Source organism: Vulpes vulpes, chromosome 10, assembly GCF_048418805.1.
Source record: "Vulpes vulpes isolate BD-2025 chromosome 10, VulVul3, whole genome shotgun sequence".
In the NCBI taxonomy this organism is placed as follows: Eukaryota; Metazoa; Chordata; class Mammalia; order Carnivora; family Canidae; genus Vulpes; species Vulpes vulpes.
In genome coordinates, this window is record NC_132789.1 from 50328341 (window position 1) to 50355785 (window position 27445).

General features: G+C 36.3%; 1 protein-coding gene across 7 annotated transcripts in view; it reads left to right on the plus strand.

Annotated features, from left to right (window-relative positions):
• Positions 1-27445, plus strand: part of SPATA6 (spermatogenesis associated 6) — a 143065-nt gene that overhangs the window by 16540 nt on the left and 99080 nt on the right. For 5 of the 7 annotated variants that reach the window (XM_025991876.2, XM_025991878.2, XM_072724056.1 and 2 more), the window contains exons 2-3: positions 4592-4729; positions 6253-6301. In XM_025991876.2, coding sequence (XP_025847661.2) covers positions 4592-4729; positions 6253-6301 — 187 coding nt within the window. Of the gene's footprint in view, positions 1-3718; positions 3788-4591; positions 4730-6252; positions 6302-27445 lie in introns of all 7 variants that reach the window. The other 2 variants (XM_025991877.2, XM_072724057.1) reach the window with 2 other exon arrangements.

Sequence of the window (27445 nt, forward strand, 5' to 3'; positions counted from 1 at the left end):
ATACAGGCAGAGGGAGAAGCAGGCTCCCTATGGGGAGCACGATATATGGGACTTGATCTCGGGACACCGGGATCACACCTGAGCCGAAGGCAAATACTCAACCACTGAGCCACCCTGATGTCCCTCTTCATTTTTCTTTATTTTTTCTTTCTGTTCCTTAGGCTGAATAATATTTTCAGGTTCACGTAGTCTTTCTTCTGCTAGCTTCTTTAGTGAATTTTTTTCATTTCTGTCATGTGCTTTTCAACTCTAGAATTTCTACTTTGTTCTTTAAAAAAATAATTACTACTTATTTTTGATATTCCTTCTTTGAAGAAACATTATTGCCATGTTGCCCTACTTTACTTGAGATTTTAATTTATTTTTTATTTTTATTTTTTGCTTTAGATTTTTAGACAAGGTTTCCTTTAGTTCTTTTTACATATTTATAATAGGTGATTTAAAGTCTCTGTTTAGGAGACTGGGCTTCCTCAGAGACAGTTTCTGTTGACTGCCTTTTCCCCTGTGTATGGGTGATACTCTTGTTTCTTTGCATGTAATATTTTTTTGTTGTTGAAAATTGAACATTTTAAATAGTGTAATATGGAACTCTGTAAATCAGACTCCCCCTCTTTCTCAGGGTTTGTTGTTTGCTATTGCTTTCTGTTTGCTTAGTTACTTTCCTGAGTTAACGTCTGTATTCTTTGTCACCGGTGGCCACCAAAGTCTGCTTGGTTAGCTTCATGGCTTGCTAATGACTGGATTTATATATCCTTAAATGTCTTGAACCAATAAGTCTCCCTGTCTTTGCTGAGGATTTTTGTATGATTGTTGAGGCATATTTTCTGTGCTGTGCAGGTAGTTTACAACTCTGTCTTAGCCTTCACTTCCAACTATTTCAAAGCCTCAGGGTCAGCCAGAGAGATTAGGGTTTCATCAGGTCATTTCTGAGCACATGCACAACCTTGAACATGTGCATGATCTTCTAAACTGCCAAAATTATGTTATATAGCTTCTCAAGACAGCACTCCCCCCCCCCCCATACACTCATATACATGCATTTCCAGCTTTGCATTTTGATCAGGTTATGGTTTGCCTCAATTGTGATCACTGCCTCGGGCATCTGTTGTGTTAAACAATTGCTACTGATTGTTTTTGACAATTGCCTTCCGGAGAAAGGCTGTTTGTATGAGTGAACTTCAATTCAGATCAAATAAAGAGAATCCCTGTGAATGAGGGTTTCCAGGGAACTGTCAGACAGATCAAATAATGGCAGTTCCACGGGGATGAGGCTTTTTGGGTAGCGTTAAACCTGTTCTGAACACTACAGTGTCTGTGTGACTGCTGGTTTTCATGGCTAATATAATTCTAAGGATTTTGTATTTCAAGGCTAAAGAAGACCTGAGTAGAGGAGATGGGGAGTAGAATATGTTAGCATACCACAGTATCACTGTTTTAACTGCAAGTCAGCTATTTTTTTTTTCAAATAAATGCTCTTCAGATTGTTGCAAATCTCTGGTTATTTTCTATAGCTGTAAAAAGTTGATTTCACCAGTTGTTGGTAATGTTCTCTTTTGCTTTTATAGAGGAGCTGATTTTTGGAGGTATTTGGTCCACCAGTCTGAAAGTACTTTGCCATGTGCATCTTTATCTTTAAAGTGATTTTTTTTTGCATACAGCATATTGTTCTTGCTTTTTTTAATCCAATCTGACAATCTCTTCCATTTAATTAGAATGCTTAGATTATTTGCATTCATGTAATTATCCATATGGTTGTTTAAGTCAACTGCTTTGCTTTTTATTTTCTGTTTGTTCAATCTGATTTTCTTTACCCACCCTCCCTTTCCTACTTTCTTTTTGGAAAGCTACTGGGTGTTCTTTTAAAGCATGGCAGAATTTGTAGAAATGTGGGTGAGAAAAACTCATGCTTTCTTGCGTATATATATGTGTGTGTGTGTGTGTGTATGTATATTTCAAAGATTTTATTTATTTATTCATGAAAGACACACAGAGAGAGAGGCAGAGACATAGGCAGAGGGAGAAGCAGGCTCCCTGCTGGGAGCTTGATGTGGTACTTGATCCCAGGATCCCAGGATCACAACCTGAGCCAAAGGCAGATGCTCAACCACTGAGCCACCCAGTTGCCCTTTTGCATATATTGCACATTGGAAAGAGAGTCAGTAGTTTCCAATAGAGTACTCTCAATTAGAGTAGCTGCACAACTCAGTAGAAATAGAATATGAAAAAAAAAAAAAGAAATAGAATATGAGTAACAAGTTTGAACCAAGGATGTAATTGTAAATTTTTTACCAGCTACATTAAAAAAGTGAAAATAAATAAATAAATTAGTTTTATTTTATTTTATTTTTTTAATTTTTATTTATTTATGATAATCACAGAGAGAGAGAGAGAGAGAGAGAGAGAGAGAGGCAGAGACACAGGCAGAGGGAGAAGCAGGCTCCACGCACCGGGAGCCCGATGTGGGATTCGATCCCGGGTCTCCAGGATCGCGCCCTGGGCCAAAGGCAGGCGCCAAACCGCTGCGCCACCCAGGGATCCCAATAAATTAGTTTTAATAATAATTTTACTTAAGTCAATATATTCAAAGTGTTAGTTATTAATGAGATATTTTATGCTGATTTTGTAATGAGTCTTCAAAATCTTTTTGAACAAGTTCTCAAAATCTTCAAAATCTTGTATTTTACACTCATTGTCCATCTCAAATTTGGACTAGCCACAACCGTAAGCATAAGTGGCTAGCACCTACCACATTGGGTAATATGAAGTTAGAGGGATTCTAACAGATTTGATTTTAATGAGGCAGAGTAGGAAATGAAGGTGATGGACAGCATGAGATTTGCTGAAGACCTTGATTTTAATAGATTTTAATAATCAGTGGGGAATATATTAGGACAGAGTGGAAAGTTGATTCAGGGGGAGAGGAAGTAAAAATATCTGGCACAGAAAATAATCTTAACTGCAATGTACAAAGAGACATGAAGTCTTAGTCATTTATTCAGTGCAATAATTTGTGTTGATATGACAAATTATAATGATTTTCAGTCTAACAATAACTATATTGGTGGAATGCTCTGTTAGGCACTTTTTTTTTTTTAAAGAAAGCTGGCAGACATTTTTTTTTTAAGATTTTATTTATTTATTCATGAGAGACACACACAGAGAAAGAGAGAGAGATACAGAGACAGAGACACAGGCAGAGGGAGAAGCAGGCTCCATGCAAGGAGCTCGATGTGGGACTCGATCCTGGATCTCCAGGATCACACCCCAGGCTGCAGGCGGCGCTAAACCCCTGTGCCACCGGGGCTGCCCTGTTAGGCACTTTTCTAAGCACTTTTGAATGTATTGTATTGATTCATTTACTGTGTCGCTTTAAGTAAGTAGATCACCTATATTTCTTGGGGCTCTATTGTTGTCATATATAAAAAATATGAAGCTGTACTTGATAATCTCTAAGCTTCTTTTTAACACTGAAAGTCTGTGGCTTTGGATACACTGATGCGAATAAAATTTCTGTCCTTAGGGAATTACAACTAAAAGAGGTGAGATGTACCCACTTAATTAAAATGCATGGAGACAATAATTAGGCCTTAAGAGAACTACAAAATGTTATGAGAATTTAAAACGTTTTTACTTGAATATAGTAAATTCATAATAAATGTTTGAGTTAGATTGAATGAATAATGATATCTGGTGAGTCAAGATAGGTTTTTTTTTGTAGGAGATGTAGCTGATTGATGTAAGCCTTGAGAGGTGATAATTATAAATGAGGAGGAGATGAAATGGAATGGTAAGGAGTAGTCATCCTAATAATGGAAGAATGTAATGTGTGTGGTCAGAGGACAATACAAATATACTTTCATTGTATTATTGGGGAGGTGTTGAGTGATACTACAATATGAGTATATTGGAATGAAATCTTAGCCTTTAAAATCCATGTAAGGGTGTGGTTGATTACTGACAATGAAATGTGGGCAGGGCCTGAGGAGACTGTGCCATGTAGTTTTTAGAAATGCCATATTTTGTGTCTATACTTTCTGTCAATCATGTGGCTAAATAAATACAATTTCATATTTTAAAAATATTTCACTGGGCTAGAAACTTATAGTTCACTAGCTTTGGAAGTTTGTCATATTGCTTTTGATGAGAGTGTGCATGGGCTGCTGTTTAGGGTGGTACTTTCTATCACTATTTTTTTTTGTGTCTTTTAGGATAGTGCTTTGTTTCTGCTGAGTCTTAATCCTTTGTGATTAAATGATGCTGAATAAGTTTATGTCAGCATTCAGCGTAAAGTGGGTGCCTAAGGCTGACTTTAAAACTGTTAGTGTCTGTCCCAAGAGCCAGTACACAGAGCTTCAAATGTGGCACAAATAACCAAATGGAGAATCATAGATTTCTCAGAGGGATGGAAGTTATAAAGGCATTTCATTTAACTCTGTAAACACTCGAGTCTCTCTCTCTCCTTTTTTTATTTGTGCGTATTTTTATTAGCTTAGCAGACTAGTGTTTTAATGTAATGCCTTGTAAATTATTTTAGTAGGATAGTTCAGGGAATTCATAAAGCAGTTACATCTCTCTATCTAATTTCATTCAGGTAACTTGTCCAGGAGTGGTGCTGAAAGACAAGGAGGACATCTATCTTAGCATCTGTGTGTTTGGCCAATACAAAAAGACACAATGTGTCCCAGCCAATTTTCCACTGGTCTTCAATGCCAGAATGGTGTTTGAAAAGGTGAGTTCAAATATCAGATCAAATATTAACAAATAATCAGAATACTTCCAATTTTTAATAAAAGCCCAGAGCACAAATTATTGTTGCTGACTGTATACTTTGATTTCATTCAGAAGGAGATTTGTAACTTAAACTCGGAAGCTTGAAAATAAATATGCATTCTATTATGCAGTGAATCAGTTGCCTCTTTTTCATGATGGATCAGTCTATTTCCAAATTTTGTTAGTGGGCTTTATGTAAGATAGAGCATCTTGAGTATTAAATAATTTTTATAAAAAAAGAGGAGATATTAATAGGTAAAAATAGGTTTTACATTTTTATTTATGGCTATCTCGTGTATTTCTTTCTTGAGTTTCTTTTCTATTTTTCCCCTAAAACTACTGCTTTTAGTTTATTACCAGTCATATTCTTTATTTTTTTGTTTCATTCTTTCCTTCTCTACTTCCCTCCTTCCTTCCCTAACCTCCCATTCCTCCCTCCCTCCTTCCCTTCCCTTCCCTTCCCTTCCCTTCCCTTCCCTTCCCTTCCCTTCCCTTCCCTTCCCTTCCCTCCCCTTCCCCTTCCCCTTTTCCTTCCTTCCTTCCTTCCTTCCTTCCTTCCTTCCTTCCTTCCTTCCTTCCTTCCTACCTTCCCCTTTTTTTCTGCAAGTAATTACCCATGTCCTGCCCTGTTCCATGCAAATATTTGGAGGCACTGGGTAAACAAGACAAATAGCCTCCTTTCTTGGAGCTTTCACTGTAATGGGAGAAACAGACACTAATCAAGTAAACATGAGAATAATATAATTTTAGGTAGTGATAAATGTCATGAAAAGAATAAAGGGAAGACAAGGGGATGGAGAGGGTCTGAGTGTTCAGAGATGGCAGTAACATTTAAGCTGAGCCTGAATTATGAGACAGTTAGCAGTTATTCGAAGGTCTGGAGGAAAAGCATTCTTTTTTTTTTTTTTTTTTAGAATTTTTTTTTTAAGACTTTATTTATTCATGAATGAGAGACACAGACACAGAGAGAGAGAGAGAGGCAGAGACACAGGCAGAGAGAGAAGCAGGCTCCATGCAGGGAGCCTGACATGGGACTCGATCCAGGGTCTCCAGGATCACAACCTGGGCCGAAGGCGGCGCTAAACTGCTGAGCCACCCAGGCTGCCCAGGAAAAGCATTCTAAGCTGAGGAATAGCAAATAGAAAGGCTTCTTGGTGGGAATAAGCTTGATGAATTGGAGGCGCACCAAGAAGGCCAGTATGACCACGGAAACAAATAGCAGGAGGAACTGGAGATGAAGATGAAGCACAGGTGACGTTGGAGAGGGAGCCATAGTCAGCTGTAATGGGTGTTTAATTGTCAGACCCTCCATAGTGATCATGGGAAACAGAGATGAAGTGACAGTCCTCAATAATGTCAGAAATTTCTTTGGGTGGGAAAGGAATATTATGGGAATGAGGGGAAAAACAAAGACTTTTTATGTGTCTGTTCCTTTCATTTCTTCTTTCCCACCCTGCTTCCATCTACATTCTCCCACTATAGGTGTTCCCTGAAGCAGTAGACCCTGGAGATGTGGTTGCACAGCTTGAATGTAAGTTTTTAACTTTTCATTCCTGATTCTAGGACATTTTAGAATTATGATTATTAATCTTGAGTTAGGTAAATTTTTAAAAAAGTTTGCTAAGAATTTTAAAGATCTCAATTGGAGACCTTTTAAGCATTTTTAAAAACATTTTTCAGAATATACCTGGAAATAATAAAATATACATGTGCTGCAGAGAGGCTGGGAGTTTTTCCTTTTTCTGTGTTGGGTCTGTGGAAATCAAAAAGACTTATTTGAACCTTATATTGATTTAGATGATATGAATTGTTTTTGATGTAAAGATAGAGATTCATGTTAGGTGGGGCTTTGCCTTGCAAAGAAGCATATGTCTTTAACCTCAGTGTATTGAAAATTAATAGAGTAAATAATAGAAGATTTAAGGGATGATAGCTTAAAATATATATGATTTACATTTTGTATTGCATCTAATATGTTAATAAATTATTTGAAGTGACATTTTCAAGGCTGTGGATAATAAATTCCTCAAAGTACTAGAAATTAAGTATAAAGAGGTACAACTACTTTTGAGAGCAACAATGCAGAGGTATATACATACGTGGGAATAAGTTATTAAAGCTTCGAGTATGAAATGAAAAGCTCTGTTATTTATCCTTGTAATTAGAGAGGAATCTGAGATCACAGTTTGCTCTAACATTTAGAACTGTGGCTCAAAACACCAACAATATTGGGCATCATCAGTGCTACCTGCCCCCAGTACCCCACTGGGGCTCCATTATTGTAGAAACATGGGACCTGGCACCATGCTGGAATATGAGCATATGGGGAGAAATTGGGCCAGTTTACTATCTAATCTTCATGAATCTTAGAGTTTAATGATTTTTCTCCAGAGAACTCTTTAATGGCCAGTGTCAATATCTTCTTTATTTATTTATTTTTTTATAGTTGTTCTAGCACTTGGTATCCTATCTTTCACTATGGCAGATTAGCTAGGTGGCAATTTGGTGGGTAAATGCCTTTTTATTTTTATTTTTATTTATTTATTTTTTTATAAATGCCTTTTTAATATTCCTTCAACATCTTCAAGATCTGGGAGATTGTGTTGTGTATTTTAGAAGATATGAATTCTAATATCTAAATATCTAATATCTAGATATTGTTTATCTCATAGCTGAATGAGATAATTATTTCATCATTCTGAAATTCTTTTGTTAGAAACATAATTCTTTTTTTTCTGTGTATTTTTTTAAAAAGATTTATTTATTTATTTGAGAGAGAGAGAGTGAGAGAGCATGCAAGTGGGGGAAGGGGCAGAGGGAGAGAATATCCAAGCAGACTCCTGCTGAATGTGGAGCCCCACATGGGGCTCATTCTCACCAACCATGAGGTTAGGACCTGACCTGAAACCAAGAGTTGAATGTTTAACCAACTAAACCACCCAGGTGCCCCTTTATTCTATTTGATTGGAAATTTGGGGGCTGTAAGAAGAGTACTTAGTAGTTATTATTTGGAAACTTTCTTGCCTTGATTCTGATTCAATTTTTCTTTTAGGTCTCTTCTTTTTGGTACCTTTCTCAAACTCATCTTTTTCTACTCTGTCTTATTTATTACTATTCCACTGGCTTTACTTCTCTGGTCTCTTTTTATGTATTTATTTTCTACTTTCTTCTTATATTCTACTCTCCAAATATTTGGCTCATGTGTTCCCTATCTTCTGATGACTTCCACATCAGCCTTTATTTCTAATCTCTCTTGTGAGCTGCAGCCCCCCTTTTCTTTTACTTTTCTTTTCCTTTTAGTTTTGCAGTCTTTCCCTGTCCACTAACCTTATTAATATGAAAAATTAAAAACATACTGAGAGTGGAGAGGATGGGGCAATGAAGCCCAACATATATATTGTCTAGCTTCAACAATTTTCAACATATTATCAATCTTTTCTTTTTTTCTGGATTTTACTTATTTATTCATGACACACACACACACACACACACACACACATAGAGAGAGAGAGAGAGAGGCAGAGACACAGGCACAGAGGGAGAAGCAGGCTCCATGCAGGGAGCCTGATGTGGGACTTGATCCCAGGACTCCAGGATCACACCCTGGGCCAAAGGCAGGCGCTAAACCACTGAGCCACCCAGGGATCACCCATATTATCAATCTTTAAGTAATTGTGGGACTCTTTAAAAGCAAATAATTTACATTATTTTACCACAAATACTCTGGCATGATCTCTGACTGATAAAGACTGAAATACACACACACACACACACACACACACACACACACATACACAACCACTATGCTGATATCATACAATACAATTAATTTTTTAAAAAATATTTATTTGGGATCCCTGGGTGGCGCAGCGGTTTGGCGCCTGCCTTTGGCCCAGGGCGCGATCCTGGAGACCCGGGATCGAATCCCACATCGGGCTCCCGGTGCATGGAGCCTGCTTCTCCCTCTGCCTGTGTCTCTGCCTCTCTGTCTCTCTCTGTGTGACTATCATGAATAAATAAATAAAATCTTAAAAAAAGAAATTTTAAAAAATATTTATTTATTTGAGAGAGAAAGGGATGCTTGGGTGGCTCAGCAGTTGAGCGTCTGCTTTCAGCTCAGGTCGTGATCCCGGAGTCTCAGGATCAGTCCCACATCAGGCCCCCTATGTGGAGCCTACTTTTCCCTCTGCCTATGTCTCTGCCTCTCTCTGTGTGTCTCATGAATAAATAAATAAAATCTTTAAAAAAGAGAGAGAGAGTACAAGTGAAAGGGGCAGAGTGAGAGAGAAAGAGAGAATCTCAAGTGGACTCCATGCTGAGCAGGGAGCCTAAAACAGGGCTCAATCTCAGAACCCTGAGTCCCATGACCTGAATTGAAAATAAGAGTCGGGTGTTTAACTGACAGCACCATCCAGTCACTCCCAAAATTAATAATTTCTTAATAACATCAAATATGTAGTCATTATGAAGATTTCCCTAGTTGTCACCAAAATGTCTTTTTATGGTTGGTTTGCTAAGATCAGAATCCAATCAAGGTGTGGTTCACACTTTGTGTATTGCTGTTTAGCTCCTAAACTTCTTTTTTTCTGTAGTAGTTTCCCTTTCTTTTTTTAAGTTTTTATTTTTAAGTAATCTCCACCCCAATATGAGGCTTGAACCTCCAACCTCAAGATCAAGAAGTCACATGCTCCACTGACTGAGCCAGACAGGCACCCCCTTTAATGCTGTGAACTTGCTAGAAAACCCAAGTCCTTTAGAATATTCTAGAGGGGCACCTGAGGGCTTAGTTGGTAAAGCATCTGCCTTCAGCCCAGGTCATGATCTCAGGGTCATGGGATCGAGCCTGGTCTTGGGTCCCCTGCTCTGCAGGAAATCTGCTTCTTCTACCCCTCTCCCGCTTTCTAATGTCTCTCTATCAAATAAATAAATAAAATCTTCAAAAAATATCCTACAACTTGGATTTGACTGATTGCTTCCTTAAAGGGTGGTTTAAAAAAAAAAAAGGTGGTTTAGCTTGTTTATTACTGTATTATATAAACTGTTAATTAGATCTAGAGATTTGATTGGATTCAGGTTTATTTATTTATTTATTTTTGGTCAAGAATCCTTCACAGTTGATGCTGTGTACTTGTCGTAAAATATCAAATGGCATACGAGTCTGATTGTGTTAAGTTTGGTAATATTAAGATTGATGATTTGGCTCCAGGTAGCACCAGCCTAACTCCTCCATTGCAAAGTTCCTCATCAGTCTTTCCACTGAGTAGCTTTAGCACCCTTTGAGATCCATTTTTTCATTAGGGATTATAAAGTGTGGATTTTCTAATATTGTCACTTTCTATATGTATTAGTAGAGTTCCTCTATAAAAAATTTTCTTTATTAGCAATTTGGTTACCCCAAAACACAATTCTTGTAGGAAAGGCAGAGTCATTCTTCTCTTCTTCCCTTACATTAATAGCTTTAGTGAGGTATAATTTACATATCATAAAATTCACCATTATAACTGTAGTTAAATGATTTCCAGAAAACATATACAGTTGTGAACCATCATCACTATTCAATTTATGATACTGCCGTTATCTGAAAAGTTTCCTGCTGCTTATCTGTAGTCATTCCTTATGCCCACTTCCAGTCCCTAGTAACCACTGGTCTATTTTCTCTCTTTCTTTGCCTTTTCTAGAAATTTCATGTAGATAGATTAATATGCAGTCTTTTGTGTCTGGCTTCTTTCACCACTTTAGAGGTCTATCCATGTTATTCTACGTTTTACTGGTTCATTCCTCTTTATTGACAAATTGGTACTCTATCATATGAAACTGTTTTCCCTTTCCAAAACTCTAAAACATTACCGAGTGAAATTAAAGATCAGCTAAAAAAATGAAATGACACATCATGTTCATATGTCAGAGATTTGATAGTTCATAAAGGCAGTTCTCCTAGAATCTTCTCTGCATTTAGTATTATTTCTATTTTATGGGCGTTTGGATGGACATTTGGATTATTTCTAGTGTTTGGCTAATTGCTGTGAATATATGGATAGAAGCTGGATTGTATGCAATGTATGCGTTTAACTTTTTTTTAAGATTTTATTTATTTGTTTGAGTGAGAGTGAGACAGTAAGAGAACATGAGTGGAGGGGAGTAGGCAAAGGGAGAAGGAGAAGCAGATTCTATGCTGAGCAGAGACTGACACAGGGCTCCATCCCAGGACCCTGGGATCATGACCTGAGCCAGAGGCAGATGCTTAACTGATTGAGCCACCGAGACCCCTTGAAGAATCACTTTTTAATTTCAGTGATATTTCTCTGTTTTCATATTTTCAATTTTACTGATTTTTATTCTAATCTTTATTATTCTTTCTTCTACCTGCTTAGTGCATGCTTTGTTCTTCCTTTCCTAGTTTCTTGAATACAACTTTTATAAGCATTTAAAGCTAAAATTTCTTTCTACATACTGATTTTGCTGCATTTATTGAATTTTGATGTTATTTGTTTCCATTAATTTCAAGATATTGTCTAATTTTTATGTGTGTGTGGTTTCTTCTTTGCTCTTCGGTTTATTTTGAAATATGTTATTTCCAAATATTTTCACATTTCCTACATTTCTTTATGATATTGATTTCTAACTTAATTCTACTGTGGTAAGAGAACATACTTAATAGGATTTTAGTTCTTTTAAATTTACTGAGACATATTTCTATCCTTGATAATATTCCACTTGCCCTTGAATGTGCATTTTGCTGATGTTGGTTGAGATATTCTATATCTATCTATTTCTATTAGGTCAAGTTGGCTGATAATGTTTAAGTCTTCCATATTCTTGCTGATTTTATCTTTCGAGGGGTGAGGGAAGCCTGATTGTTCTATCAATTATAGAGAGAAGGGCATTTGAATGTCCAGCTATAATTATTGAATTTTCTGTTTCTCCTTTCATTTATTTCAGTTTTTGCTTCATATAATGTCCTGGTTATTGATTTCTTACCCCTCAGTTCCAAATTCAATCTTTTTGCCTGCTCTGTGGAAATTGATCTGGTTCCTTCAAATATTTTTTTTTTCCTTAGCTGGCACTGAAGCTTCATGTAGTAGAGGGCCCCGGAGTAAAGTTACAGAGGGAAATGGTTGTGCTTCCTTAGTAGGCTCTTGCATTGAGCCTGGCTTTTTCCAACACAGACTCCTGTGGTGCTTGAGCCTTCCCTGGATCTCAGGTACTGCAGTACAGAGTGGCTGTCCCTGTTGTGTTGTGTATTGTTTGTAGTTTTGTACTGAAGTGCCTCTGGTGAAACACCTCTCTGTGAATAACCTTCCTGGCACCTTACATGGAAGATTGCTAGCCAGTGCCTTAGGCAGATTTCTAGTAAGTGAGCAACTTTTCTCTTTCAATAAGCAAAAGTTGTACCCTCTTGAACAAGTTCTGGATCTCAGCACTGGAGAAGACAGCTAGGGGAAAACTCTTTCTTCTGTGCTCTGAGCCTCAGGAGTGATGGCTGTGGCTTTTGTCTGCTATTCCTATATTCTTTTAAGTTCTCTTTGTGTCCTTACAGCTAGACACTCTTTCATTACTTTAACTCCCATTATAGTTAATAGTTCTTTATATTAAATTTTCCTTTTGTGATTTCTCTCTCCTGATTAGACCCATATTAATGTATTGTATTGTTAAAGCTCTGTTTTAGTTGTTTAGACATTTATAATTGTTATATACTCCTGAATCTTCACCTCATTTATGGGAGTCAGATTTCTGGTACAAAATTGCAGTAGCTTCAGGCCTCATGTCTTCCCTATTCTTAGAATAAGAAGTCTGTGATCCATAATTTTAATAAAGTTTTGAGATTTTTTTCTAATTACAGTTGGGGGAATACAATATGCTGTCTCTTAGCTTATACATGTTGTACTCAGGTTCAAGTGGTGCATGTGTCACCTTTCTAAAAACTACACAGGTCTCTGATAGAGGAGAAGGAAGGGGAACCTGTGGAGCTTTCTCGTAGGTGTCCCCATAGTGAGCCTCCATAGTACCAAACTAACCTTAAACACAAGAGTGATGGTAGAAATGGTAGAAGCAGCTCCTTTAAATAAAATATAAAATTGAACCCAAAGAAGTAAGGCAGACTTTATGTCAATAAAAGCAAAGAGAAGAATTTCAAGTAAGGAAACATTGATATAATCATGGACTTCTCCAGAATTTCCACCTACCAGTGGTATTCTATTGAGATTGTGAATCACATGTATCATTTTCCATTGTGTAACATATATAAAACTCATATGTACTTTTTATCTAAAATCCAATATTATTTAAGATAATGTTATTTAAAAGCAAATTGAGCATGGTCCAATCTCAAGGAGATTCAAGGACCCCCTTAACTGGACAGTCTGGCAAATGGTCAGATCCTTAAGAACCTCAGTTAAGTTGCTTAGAACAGTCTTTGGCACATAATAAACACTTAAAATGTCCGTTGTTTATTATTATTGGTGGTGCTATTAATGTCACTAGTGTTGTTACTAGAAAATTACCCGGTTCCATTTCACACCATATCTGCACCTCTGAGGAATCTGCAGGGGTTTAGAATCACATGAGGTCTAGGGATATATATGATTTATAAATGATATTAAGTGCCAATGATATTAAAAGCCATAATAAGGCAATTTTAAAAAAAGATTTTATTTATTTATTCATAAGAGACACACAAAGAGAGAGAGAGAGGCAGAGACACAGGCAGAGGGAGAAGCAGGCTCCATGCAGGGAGCCTGACGTGGGACTCCATCCCAGGTCTCCATGGTCACACCTTGGGCCAAAGGCGGTGTAAACCGCTGAGCCACCCGGCTGTGCATGGCAATTTTATATTCATAGAGAAGGCATTCTCTTTAGGGAAACTATTTTAATTGTGGAATTACCAGAATAAACTTGGTGATGGCTAAACCTATACCCTGGGAACCATTTTTAGGCAAGAAACAATGAAAGTTTTCTACTTCATAGACTTTATTGAAAGTGTGGATTCTCATCCTTTCTCAGTGAAGGTTTAGATTCTTTTCTACACACATACACACAGAGGATGCTGTTTGAAAAGCTCTCCCTAAAGATATCCATATTGCTTGCTCCCTCACTTCTTTCCAGTCGTTGCTGAAATTTACCCTCCTAATAAGAGGCCTTTTCTCACTGAAGTATCTAAAATAGCACCTTTTGCTCAATATATCAATCTCTACCTATCCCATTTAGAGTTATTATATCTTAAACCCAGGATATTTTGGGTAAAACAGCATGCTTTTAATAGTTTCACCAAGACAACAGGTATAAAAAGGATACTGCTCAGGGAAAATACGAATGAATGGTCCTTCTGTCTTTCTTTGTAGCACTGGTATATTATTTTTTCTTTCAATAATGTGAGAGTTTCATAAGAGCGGAGGTTTTTCCTGTTTTGTTTACTGGTATATCTCATACATATAGCAATACCTGGCACATATTAGGTATCTAATAGACTTAAATAAAATATCATAATGCATCGTAAACCTGTCTCTCATTACTATTTTTATGACTGTTGGAACTCTTTTATTGAGACATAGCAGCTGTTTGTAGTGTCATAATCCTTTGATTAGGAAATGTATTTTGTATTTAAAAATTTGTAATTAATAGCTTCTCTGGCCTCATTCCCTTTAACACTTGGATACAGAGAAGATACGATTTTTATTTATATTGTACTGGATTAGCAGGTGTACCTATTGCTTTTTCTTGCCTGTAGGGAAAAATTGCAGTTTTACGAGCTCCTGCTTCTCAAGCTTCTGGGAATTAGTGCTTAGCTAGTGTCTGGGGTATTAAAATACTTTCAGGTGAAGATTTGAAGGCCAAGAATATATCCTTCAAAGTCTACAAATGGGAGTGTCCCTGCCTCAATCCTCAAGGAGGGCTTGTAGGATTCAGGATTCATATTTTAAATCCATAGTGATGAATACATTCCAACCAATTCATCTTTGTAGTTGTGGCAGGTAAATAGGCATTCTGAGGATATTATTAGAGCAATTGTTCTGGCTGGTGCTGAGGGCTAACAGCATTCTGGCACTCTCAAGGTATTTACTGTAGCTTTTGATTTGCTGTATTTATGTAGGATTTCTGGAGTATTGCAGTGCATTTAACTCTGGAACTTACACTAACAGTACATGTGAAAAATGAGAATTTTTGTAGAGGAATGAGGAAAATTGTCATTATTTAGTTACGAGAAAAAGGGCAACTATAAAATGAGGTTAATTATGCTGTATGTTCCAGTAGATGTAATTACATTAACTTGCTATGTGGTTAGGTTTTCTTTCAATGATTTCAATGTTCTTTCTTCCTGAACTATTTTTGCTAAAATATATTTTGTAAGTATAAAGGAATAGAAGATTGTTCATAGAAACTAGTAAATGCTTTTTCTCAGTAGAAGTTAATCTAGGTTCTTATCATAAGCTATAAATGAAACCTTAGCAGTTACTTTTCAGGCCATTTCTTTACAGCTGGGCAGTTGCGGGTGACAGTGTCACCCTTAGGATTTATTTTGGTACTTCACTTTGTAGGGCAGTTTCTCGTTGAGCAGATGGTAGATTCTCGAGGTAGCTAGTATATTGACACAAAATCTTAAATTTGTTTTCTATTTAAATCCTTTGTTTTTCAACTTTACACTCCTTCTGAGACCATTGATACCTTGAGCAAACCTATTGGAATTACAAACTAACTATATTTGGAAATCTATTTTGTTAAAAAATGCATAATTTTTCTTTCTGCCCTGGAAATGGTTCACAGAAATAATAACTGGCAATACTAAATACTCATGTAATATTTTAATGAAAGTTTTATTGTCCATTTTCCACTTGCATATTTGGCCCCTTTCAGAATCATTCTAGCTAGGGTGGGGTACTTTTGTTTTACTTAGATCCTATCCTTTATGGAAGTATTTTCTTCCTTGGCTTTATTTTTAACGGTTTACTTTTCTTTATGAAGTGATTTTTATTTTTATTTTTATTACTTATTTGAAAAGAAAGTGTCACTTTTTCTTTCAAACTCACCAGTACTGAATTTGCACTGTCCAAAGTAAGGCAAGTTCTTTGAAACAGAAGGGGTAGTGATATTATGCACATGGCTTCAGAACTTTTCACCCAGAGAATTACAAAGCAATTAATTTTATTTTTTTTATTCTGTAGGACTTCCTCTCAGACCAGATGTCTACATTCATACATATATACGTACTTATATAAATACAAACATACAGTAGCTATTAATGTCTTACCTTTTTAACTTTGGTTTTACTTATATTGAAATTATTTTATTGGTTATACAATTGTTATTTTTCCTTATATCATAGTTATATGTAGTCTACAAAGCTTATTACAAAACAGTAGTCCTGTAAATCCCTCTGCTCCATCATTTCCCACTCCCCAGGGACTAGGTTTTATTTTTTTAAAACTTGTTTTTCTTTGTATTACCCATGAATTTCTACACATTTGTATTGCATTTAAAACATTTTGATTTTTTCTTTTAGGCATTATCTCTATTTTCCCTTACTTTTCATACATACTGTGCTTGCCTAGAAAACATATACATGCCCTTTTGCTGTCTTTCTCTTCTCTTAATACAGTTGTATCACACTTTTGGTTTATGTTATGGCCATGTAAAAAGTATTTTTAGCTGAACCATGTGGTGAATATATTACGGTTACTTTTCTTGGCAAGAATTCTGTTTTCACTTGAATTAATATTTTCTTCCCTTTGCTTGGCTTTGTAGTTTATTTTATTTTTTGAGTTTTTGCTTAACTTAACCCAGTTCTCTCTCAGATATTTAAATTATTTTCTCAAAGTTTAATGTTATTTCACTTATAAGCCATTTTATTTTGCCTGCATGCCTAAAATATTTTTTTTTATCTTTAAACTCTAGTGGTTTTGAATATGTCCTGAAGTTATTTTGTATGGCTTTGGATTCTTCAGTATTGTGTGTGCTTTCTCATCTGTAGTTTGTAATCTGTTTTCAATCTTGCAAAGCTTCCTGCATTGTACTATTTAGTGTTTATTTTTTTTACTTTGCCTTAGTTTTCTTCATCGGGGTCTGCTCTTAAAGTATGTTGGGTTTTTTTTTTTGTGTTTAGTATTTGTTATTTTCTCTCATTTAAAAATATTTTTTTGATCTCTTTGATTAAAACAAATCTCCTTTTTATTTCCTTCAAGGTTTTTGTCTGTTGTTTTTTTATTTGCTTTTGTTTTAATGTTTATTTCTGAAATGATTTCCTCTATTTCTACTTCCTTCCTGAGTTATGCAATCTCACTTTGTTGTTTTTCTGACTTTGATTTATGTTGCTCTTCAATATCTTGTATTAACTTTTAAAATTTTCAAGTTAGTAGATTATGGTTGTGATCTCTTTTCAAGTGTCTTTTGGCTTCTTTCATTGTAGGAATTTTTTTCTTTTGCTTACTATTATTTTTTTTACACAAGAACCTGGTATATATTTGACCTTTATCCTTTTCTTTGTTCATTCTTAATTGAATTTAGTTTTTTCCTGAATGTTTAGAAGGAAGCATGATTAAGGATAACTTTTTTAAAGCCTCACTGAGTTCTTCTGTAGTGTTCAGCGAATATCATGGCTTGCCTTTGGCGATTTTCTGCCTTTGTTTTGTTCTACTTGTGTTCATCTATTTTTCTCTGGTTTTTCTTTTTCTATTTTTAAAAAATCCTGTTTATTTGTATTCTATTCTCTACAGTTTCTCCTAGTTTCTTGGGATTTCTCCTACCTGATCACCCTGGGTGATCAGTTTCTCTAGTTTTTACAGGTTACCAGACTACTGCCTTGGGAACTTAACCTTAAATCTTTTGAACTGACCTGCTATTGAAATGGGCAAACATTCACCCAATTTCAACTGCTTTTCTCAAATTGACCTGTGCTTCCTAGTGAGCACCTTTTGGCTGTTATGGGGTTCTCTTCCTAGATCCTTTAGCTAACCCTTTACTTCCTTCTGCTTTCCTGCATAGATAGATGCTGGTATCTATGGGTTTTGTGACTGTGAGTGGTTTGTAGAGAAGTCTTATCACCTTATTATAAATGTTGCCCATAGGTTTATGGTTTTGCTATGTAGTAGCTGTGTCTGTTTTCATGAAGGGATTTGGGGAGACAAACTGCTGCTTCTACTTTTATTTTCTGTTTTGTGTTTTTGCTTCTGCCTTTCATAATATCTGACATATTAGAGAGTGTCACCGAATTATTGGCCATCCGTTCATATTTAAGAGCAGAAAAATAATATGCTTTTAGAAATTATGTACCAAAGATGTCTGGCACTCCTATTTGCTAAATCTGTTGGGGGTTCCTCCTGAATGGAGATTGTCAATATGGACCTTCTAGGAGGGTGATTCCTCTGGGCTATCTTATTGGAAAACTTAGGATGTCCTTACCTTTTTAATGTCTTTTTTCTTCAGCCAGTCATATTCAATAGAAAAATCGGTCATATCTTCTTTCTATAGGCTATAAACTTGGCTGCTATTGATTTTTAGAACCTGGGGGAAGAGGAAGCTATGGTAAAGTATCAGTATAGCCCAGACTCTTTATCTGTTTTCATATAGTATCCCTGCTATTAACTGTTTCTGCTGTTTCCATTCCAAGGACAAAAATGCTGAGGATGACTACTCTTCCCTCATCTCATCTCCCCTCCCTCCCCTTCTCCCTCCCTTTCACCTTCTTCTCCCTGTCCCACCCTCTCTGGAGAATAAACTTCCAGTCACCTGCCTGGGTATGGGGAAAGACAGTTTTCTAGCAAAGTAAACTGGGAGAAGGAGCTGGGGTTTTTAACTGCTTCTTAAACTTTCAACTGCTGTGGCTTTTAGCCCCACTGATTCTGTTATTTCCAGAGGTACCTGGCCCCACCAATTACTAAATCTGTTAGAAATTCCTGACTATAATATGGGTTGCTTCTAAGCTTTCCTGTCTATTAGCTTAAGATCCTTTCTCCTGCTAACTCAGTTGCCAATTCTGTTCAAATTGTTTCCTCTCAGGTTTTGCCTTTGAGTGTGTGTGTGTGTGTGTGTTTAATCCTTTTTTTTTTTATTTAGTGAGGGCTCAGAAGGGAACATAGCTAATGCATATATTTAACCCACTGTGTTTAACTCAAGCATTTGTTTATAGCTCATTGAAATATTACAGTGTGAACACCTGTGTAACCAGAACCTAGTCAAGAAATAGAGCATTGCTAGAACTTCAGAAAGCCTTCCATATACCCCCTTCTAATGCTGGCTTTTTTTGCTCAGCATTTTGCTTAAGAAATTTATCTGTGTTATTGTTAGCAAGCCATCCATTCATTTTTATTGCTGTATAGTATTTCATTATGTGACTGTACTCCAGTTTATGTATTCTATTATTTATGGAGATGGATGGACATTTAAGTTACTTCTAGTTTTTGCTATTAGGAATAAATTGCTCTGAACATTACTGATTACGTGATGTGGTGCTCATGCACATGCATTCCTATTATGTATGTACATAGAAGTGGAATTGTTAACTCTCAGGGTCAACATTTCCTGTTGCTCTACCAGAAGACACTCTGCCATTGATAAAGTTGTTCTCCACATCCTTACCGACTCCTGGCATTGCCAGACTTTTTCATTTTAGTCATTGTGATGGGTGAAGAGTGGTTTTATTTGGCATTTCCCTGAAGACAAATCAGGTAGACCAATTCTTCATATGTTTATCAATCTTTTTGGATGTCTTTTAATGTGTGTGAAATTATTTTTGCTCACTTCTCTATCAGACTGTTACTTTCTCATTAATTTGTAGGAATTTTCTATATTTTCTAGTTATAAACCCAGTGATATGCGTTGCAGATGTCTTCTCTCACCCTGTGGCTTGCATTTTTTACCTATTAGTGATTTTTGTTCTTTTGATGAACAGTTGTATCTAATATAGTCTAATTTAATAATGTAGTTTGATTAATTAATCTTTTTTATACTTAGTGCTTTTTTTGATCATTTTTAGAATTCTTTCCCTACCCTAAGTTATGAATAGATTCTTCTGTATAATTTAAAATCCTTATTCCTTTACTTGTTACATTTAGGTTTATAATTCACCTGGACTTCATTTTTTTATATGGTATAAAGTAGGAATAAAATTTCATTTATTTATTTGTTTGTTTATTTATTTATTTAATTTTTAAGAAGATTTTATTTATTTATTCATGAGACACAGAGAGAGAGAGAGGTAGAGACATAGGCAGAGGGAGAAGCAGGCTCCATGCAGGGAGCCTGTTGTGGGACTCGATCCCGGGTCTCCAGGATCACACCCCAAGCCGAAGATGGCACTAAACTGCTGAGCCACCGGGGCTGCCCCTCATTTTTATTTTATGTGAATCTGTGTGTGTAATACAATTTGATGAAAAGACTTTTCTTATTCTCATCACTCTGTAATGTTAGTTTGTCTTAAGTTAAGTGCCTACATACATGCGAATTTTTTTATAGGGCCTCTGGTCTGTTTCATGGGTCTGTCTGTCCGTCCTTGTATAAATACTACACTTTCTTAATCACTGTGGTTTCAGTTTTCATATCTGGTCATTTGAACCCTTCAGGTTTATAATATTTGAAAATTGTCTTAGCTATACTTTGTATCAAGTATCTAACATGTACTAATTTTAACCCTGTGGACTCATCAGTGATTAGTCACATTTGTATATAATCATCATTTACCAAGACATAGGGTATTTCTTTTTTTTTTTTAATTTTTATTTATTTATGATAGTCACACACACACACACACACACACACACACACACACAGAGGCAGAGACATAGGCAGAGGGAGAAGCAGGCTCCATGCACCGGGAGCCCGACATGGGATTTGATCCCGGGTCTCCAGGATCATGCCCTGGGCCAAAGGCAGGCACTAAACCGCTGCGCCACCCAGGGATCCCGACATAGGGTATTTCTATTGCCCAAAAAGGTTTCCTTGTGCCTCTACCAGTCAGTACCTCAAGATAATCACTATTCTGACTTCTATCAACATTGATTATTTTTGTCTATTCTTGACCTTCAAATAAATTAAATCATAGAATATGCATTCCTTTGAGAGCACCTGGGTGGCTTGGTGTGTTAAACATCTGCCTTTGGCTTGGGTCATGATCCCAGGGTACTGGGGATGGAGCCCTGGATCAGGCTCTCTGCTCAGTGGGGAGTCTGCTTCTCCCTCTTCTGCTCCCTGTACTTGTGTTCTCTCTCTCTGTCTTTCTTTCTCTGTCAAATGAATACATAAAATCTTAAAAAAAAAAAAGTATATGTATTCCTTTGCTTGTGGCTCATGTCCATGACAATCATCAGTGTTATTGTGTTTCAGTAAACTATTTCTTTTATTGCTCTTTGGTATTCCACTGTATGAATATAATTGATTCATTTTCCTGTTGATGAGCATTGTTTTTAGTCTTGGATTATTATGAATAAAACTACTATGGATATTTTTATAAATATTTTGTTAGTATATACTCAGTTTTCTTGGTATATTCTTATGAGTAGAACTTCTGGGTCATAGAGTAGGTATATGATTAGCTTTAGTTAATAGCACTTTAACAGTTTCCTAAAAATAACTGTATCTATTCCTTGTTGTTTGGGGTACTGGACATTGTATGTGAACAATTATAGAAACAACTGAGGCCATGGCATTGTGCTCTTTCTCTCCAGATAGGTTCTGTTTGCTTTTATTTGCCTATTCTAGGCTGCTGGGAGCATGAGCAGTCCTTAATCATATCTGTCTGATGTCACAGAGTTAGGCCTTTAGAAGCCAGGTTATTTCTAGTTCATCTTTATTCCTGGACCTTTTAGGGGCTAAGGTATGGAGAATTTATGAAAATCTCTCCATGTTGGTAGGCTCTGCAGTCATATTTTGCTTTTAGGTCTATGAGACCATCAAGATCTCAGCTAAATTTATCAATCTTTCATTTGTCTTTTCTGGAATTAGCAGATGCCCTTAGAGAGAAAACAATTCCAATGTCTGGCTCATCCTTCTGGCTTTTTCTTTTTCTCTAGGATTTTGGTCTTGTAATTCTTTAATGCTTTATTTGTTTCTCTGTGCCTTCAAGTAGATTTTTAAAAATAATTTGACCAGATTTTTTTAATCTTCTTAGCAGGATGATTGGTCTGCTTTGTATAAGTTGCCATTATCAGAAGCAGAAATCTGTTCCCCATTAATATCCTTTCTACTCTCATGCTGTCTCTGTGTATTCTCCAATTCCTTTTTCCCTCCATTATGTCTATTATGAGTATCTATTATTTGGTTGAGATTGCATAGTTAGTTATTACAGCTTTCTGTAATCTGTAGTTTCATTTGATACATTCCTACTCACACATGTTTAGTTTTATAGATGAACTTAGAAACATGTTTCAAGGTTTAAGATAAATCTCTTTGAATTTTAATTATACTTTGGAAGAATTGGCATTTTTACTTTATTCATTCTTCCCATTTAGATATGTAATGTTTATTGACTTTTTTTTTTAAAAAGATTTTATTTATTTATTCATGAGAGACACAGAGAGAGGCAGAGACATAGGCAGAGGGAGAAGTAGGCTCCCTGAAGGGAGCCTGATGCGAGACTTGATCCCAGGACTCTGGAACCATGACCTGAGCCGGCGGCAGATGCTCAACCACGGAGCCATTCAGGTGTCCCCAGTGTTTATTGACTTATTTAAATTATTTTTCTTTCTATCTATTACTAAGGTTTTGGAGTATGTATGGGCACACACATGTGTGTGTTTGTGTGTGCTTGCCATGTAGTTCTTATGTTTATTTCTGTTATATATTCTGTGGCTTTGGAGAATAAAGCTCTTCACCAATTTTCTTTTCTTTTTTCCTTTCCTTTGTGTGTGTGTATGTGTGGTTGTTATATAGAAAAGTGATCAAAAAGATATTTATTTCATTTCCAGTCATTTTGCTGAACTTTCATACTGAATCTGATGTCTTTTGAGTCTGTTTAAAATATTTATTCATGATTCATTTAAATATATATTAAAATATTGTTAATTTGCTTTGTAATCAGAGCACATGGCCTCTAATACTACTGCTTCTTAGAATTTACTGATGTTTTCCCTGGGCATCTACATAGGGATCAAATAAAAACATGGCATGGCTGCTTAAAAAGTTATGTTCTCTTTGTGTTGGCTACAACATTTGAAACTTTATCTTATTTTATTTCATTATGCCAGATATCACATCAAGGCTGATATAGAGGAGATTCTTAACAAATGTATATTCCTGGGTCATAGCTACCTACCACTTGCCTTCCTGGCTTTTATTCTAGGTGAGTTTGGTGTTGCTGATTGAGTCTCATGACCTTCAGATTGGTGGCAACATAAGTTGCTTCTCAGTGCTACCTTTCAGTCTTTACTTGTCTAATTTCTCTTATAGGATATTCTAAGGATATTCATTTCTCCTATCAGATGTCTCTTGTTTAAACTCTAAGCTTCTTCAGATGAACAGATGACTCTACTTCCTACTTTGCCAACCAAAATTGAGGCTATAGTAGTGATCCACCTTCATCTACTGGAATCTTGTCCTAAAAGTCACTTATATTATTACCTCTTTTAATCTAATTTATCCTGGTATTAGAACAGAGTTTCTTTATTCTGCGCAAGATTTTTCTGTCTTCTTGTCCCCTTTAACTATCTCCTTATGCCATCTCTAATATCTTGGTCATTAGGGTTTTTTTTTTTGAAGATTTATTTATTTATTAAAGAGAGAGTGCACAGACAATCACATGTGAGCAGACGGGGGATGGGGAAAATGGAGAGGGTGAGAGAAACTCAGGCAGACTCCATGCTGAGTGTAGAACCTGTCTTAGGGCTCAATCTTAAAACCCTAAGATCACAGCCTGAGCTGAAACCAAGAGTCAGCGCTTAACTCACTGGGCCACCCAGGTGCCCTTTGGTCATTAGTTTTTTTTTATTCCTCCTGTATCTTCAACTTCTTTCTTGTTGTGAACCCTTACCCTGTATAAACATACTATATATTCCAATCTTAGAAAGAAATATTCCCTGAATTCATCCTCATCCCCATCTAGCTACTGTCCTATTCTTTATTTTACTCCTCATTCAAAATACAGCTTCCTCACCTAACATTTATTTTGTAAATCTCAACTTTCTAGTTCCAGTAGGCTGTTAATGAAAACAGCACTGGCTTTGAAGATAGTTAGAGCTGAGCTCAAATCTCAGCTTAGGAACTTAAGATCTTTGGAAACCTTAACCTTTAGGCTCTGTGTCTTATCTGTAAGAAGAACACTGGCTTATTCAGGTTGTTTTGAAGATTTGTGAGCTCATTGGAGCTCAGTACTGGCAAACAAGAATCCTCTAGATGGTAGTAAATAATACTGTTACTGGACTACCCATATCTTTTTTTTTAAAAGATGTATTTTCTGGTTTGTAATCATGTTTTTCTAGCAGTTGAGGTTGTAGAATAAATGACCTCAGGAAAATATAGTGTTGGTATCTATAGGAAATTAAGACACTGAGCTTATTCTAGGCTTGTTTAATGTATTTGATTTCTAACAAAATTTCATTTTATTTTGTAGAAGACAGGGCATTTCTTGGTGGGCAAGTATTTTTTTTTTTTAGGTTTTTTTTTCATTTTTTTCGGTATATATTTTTTATTGGAGTTCAATATGCCGAATATAGCATAACACCCAGTGCCCATCCTATCATGTACTCCCCTCAGTGCCCATCACCCAGTCACCCCAACCCCCTGCCCACCTCCCTTTCTACTACCCCTTATTCGTTTCCCAGACTTAGGAGTCTCTCGTGTTCTGTCTCCCTCACTGATATTTCCCATTCATTTTCTCTCCTCTTTATTCCCTTTCGCTATTTCTTATATTCCCCAAATGAATGAGACCATATAATGTTTATCCTTCTCTGATTGACTTACTTCACTCAGCATAATACCCTCTAGTTCCATCCACATTGAAGCAAATGGTGGGTATTTGTCATTTCTAATGGCTGAGTAATATTCCATTGTATACATAGACCACATCTTCTTTATCCATTCGTCTTTCAATGGACACCGAGGCCCCTTCCACAGTTTGGCTATTGTGGACATTGCTGCTATGAACATTGGGGTGCGAGTATTCTGGTGTTTCATTGCATCTGTATCTTTGGGGTAAATCCCCAGCAGTGCAGTTGCTGGGTCATAGGGCAGGTCTATTTTTAACTCTTTGAGGAACCTCCACACAGTTTTCCAGAGTGGCTGCACCAGTTCACATTCCCACCAACAGTGCAAGAGGGTTCCCCTTTCTCCGCATCCTCTCCAACATTTGTGGTTTCCTGCCTTGTTAATTTTCCCCATTCTCACTGGTGTGAGGTGGTATCTCATTGTGGTTTTGATTTGTATTTCTCTGATGGCAAGTGGTGTGGAGCATTTTCTCATGTGCTTGTTGGCCATGTCCATGTCTTCCTCTGTGAGATTTCTCTTCATGTCTTTTGCCCATTTCATGATTGGATTGTTTGTTTCTTTGCTGTTGAGTTTAATAAGTTCTTTACAGATCTTGGATACTAGCCCTTTATCTGATAGGTCATTTGCAAATATCTTCTCCCTTTCTGTAGGTTGTCTTTTAGTTTTGTGGACTGTTTCTTTGGCTGTGCAGAAGCTTTTTATCTTGATGAAGTCCCAATAATTCATTTTTGCTTTTGTTTCCCTTGCCTTCATAGATGTATCTTGCAAGAAGTTGCTGTGGCCAAGTTTCAAAAGGGTGTTGCCTGTGTTCTCTTCTAGGATTTTGATGGATTCTTGTCTCACATTTATATCTTTCATCCATTTTGAGTTTATCTTTGTGTCTGGTGTAAGAGAATGGTCTAGTTTCTTCTTCTGCATGTGGCTGTCCAATTTTCCCAGCACCATTTGTTGAAGAGACTGTCCTTTTTCCAGTGGATAGTCTTTCCTGCTTTGTCGAATATTAGTTGGCCATAGAGTTGAGGGCCCATTTCTGGATTTTCTATTCTGTTCCATTGATCTATATGTCTGTTTTTGTGGCAGTATTGGTGGTCAAGTACTAAATTATTTTAAGTGTAATCAAGTTTCTTAAAAGCCTCACTCCTATTTCAGTACTGTATTTAGCATTAATCCTTTTCTCTTCTTCCATCTATTGGTAATGGGATGAGAAACAGCCTGGTGTATTCACAGAATGTGATTCAAAAGCTAATAGAAAAGTCTTCTTAAGCAAAAGTTGCTTATCCACTGGTTTATGATAAGAACTGAATTTTTTTTTTTAGCTTTTTGTTTGCCTGTGCAGACTCTGTCACTATGCAAGAATATAGGGAATTCAGAAATAAATAAAATATAGCCCCATTTTAGTAAAAGAATCAGACATGTAAATAAATAATCAGAATCTTTGCATAAGTGTACTGAATTTGAGGAGATCCAAGAACTGTTGTATGAGGAATTCACATGGAAGTTGATATTGCTCAAAATTATGACAAAGTTCTGTGTTTGAAGGGAATGTAAGCCTGTTTCATCCTCAGTGAAAAGTGGGAGGGACTTTGAGGTTTAGAGACTGTAATAAGAAAGAGGATGAACAGTTGATAAAATGAGATGGCATAAGATGTGCTATCTTCTTGGTAAGAATCCTCTTCTAAAAAATAGTGTTTTTTTTTCCAGTTTTGTTGGAAAATAATTGGCATATGTCATTGTGTTAGTTTAAGGTATACAGTATGATGGTTTGGCTTACATATATTGTGAAATGATTGCCATGATAGGTTTATTTCTTTATTTATTTTAGAGAGACAGTGTGTGTGTGTGCACAAGTGCATGGTGGAGAGGGGCAGAGGGAGGTGGGGGAAGAATCTTAAGCAGACACTGTGCTTAGCTCAGAATGGGAGGGGCTTTGATCCAACGTCCCTGAGATCACCAACTAAGGAAAACCAAGGGTTGGCTACTTAACCAATTGCACCACCCAGGTGTCCCTACCATGGTAGGTTTTGTTAGCATCCATCTTTCATATAGATACAATATAAAGAAAAGGACAGAAAATTTCTCTTGTGATGAGAACTCCTAGGATTTATTCTCTCAACAGTATCCTTGCATGTCATACAGCAGTGGTAATAGTAGTCATCATTTGTACATCACATCCCCAGGACTTATCTTATAACTGGAAATTTCTACTTTTTGACCACCTTCCTTCCAATTTCTCTTTCCTCTACCACCTGTTTCTGTTAACCACAGATATGATCTCTTTTTCTGTGAGTTTGGTGGTGTTTTTTTGTTTTGGTTTTTCTTAATTCCATATATAAGTGAGATTACATAGTATTTATCTTTCTCTGTCTGACTTATTTAACTTGGCATAATGCCTTCAGTCTCTATTCATGTCATTCCAAATGGTAGAATTTCTTCTTTTTTTTATGGGTGAACAATGTTTCATTGCATAATTTCTGTAGATTTGATGGAAAAAGCAGAAGCAAAACAGTGTAATGGGAGTTTTCACAGTGATGTTTTTGGAGCACACAACTTTCTTTAATCAAATATACTTTTTAAAAAAGTATTTTTAAAAAACTTTTTATTAAGAGAAAATTTAGTAAATATACACAAGTAGACAAAAGAGAGTAATGAACACCCCTGACCTATCACTCAGTTCAGTAGTAATCAGCTCATGACTAATGTTGTTTTATTTCTATCTCCCCCTTCTTTTAGAATATTTTGAAGTAAGTCATGTTTTTTAGAACATTACTTTTTA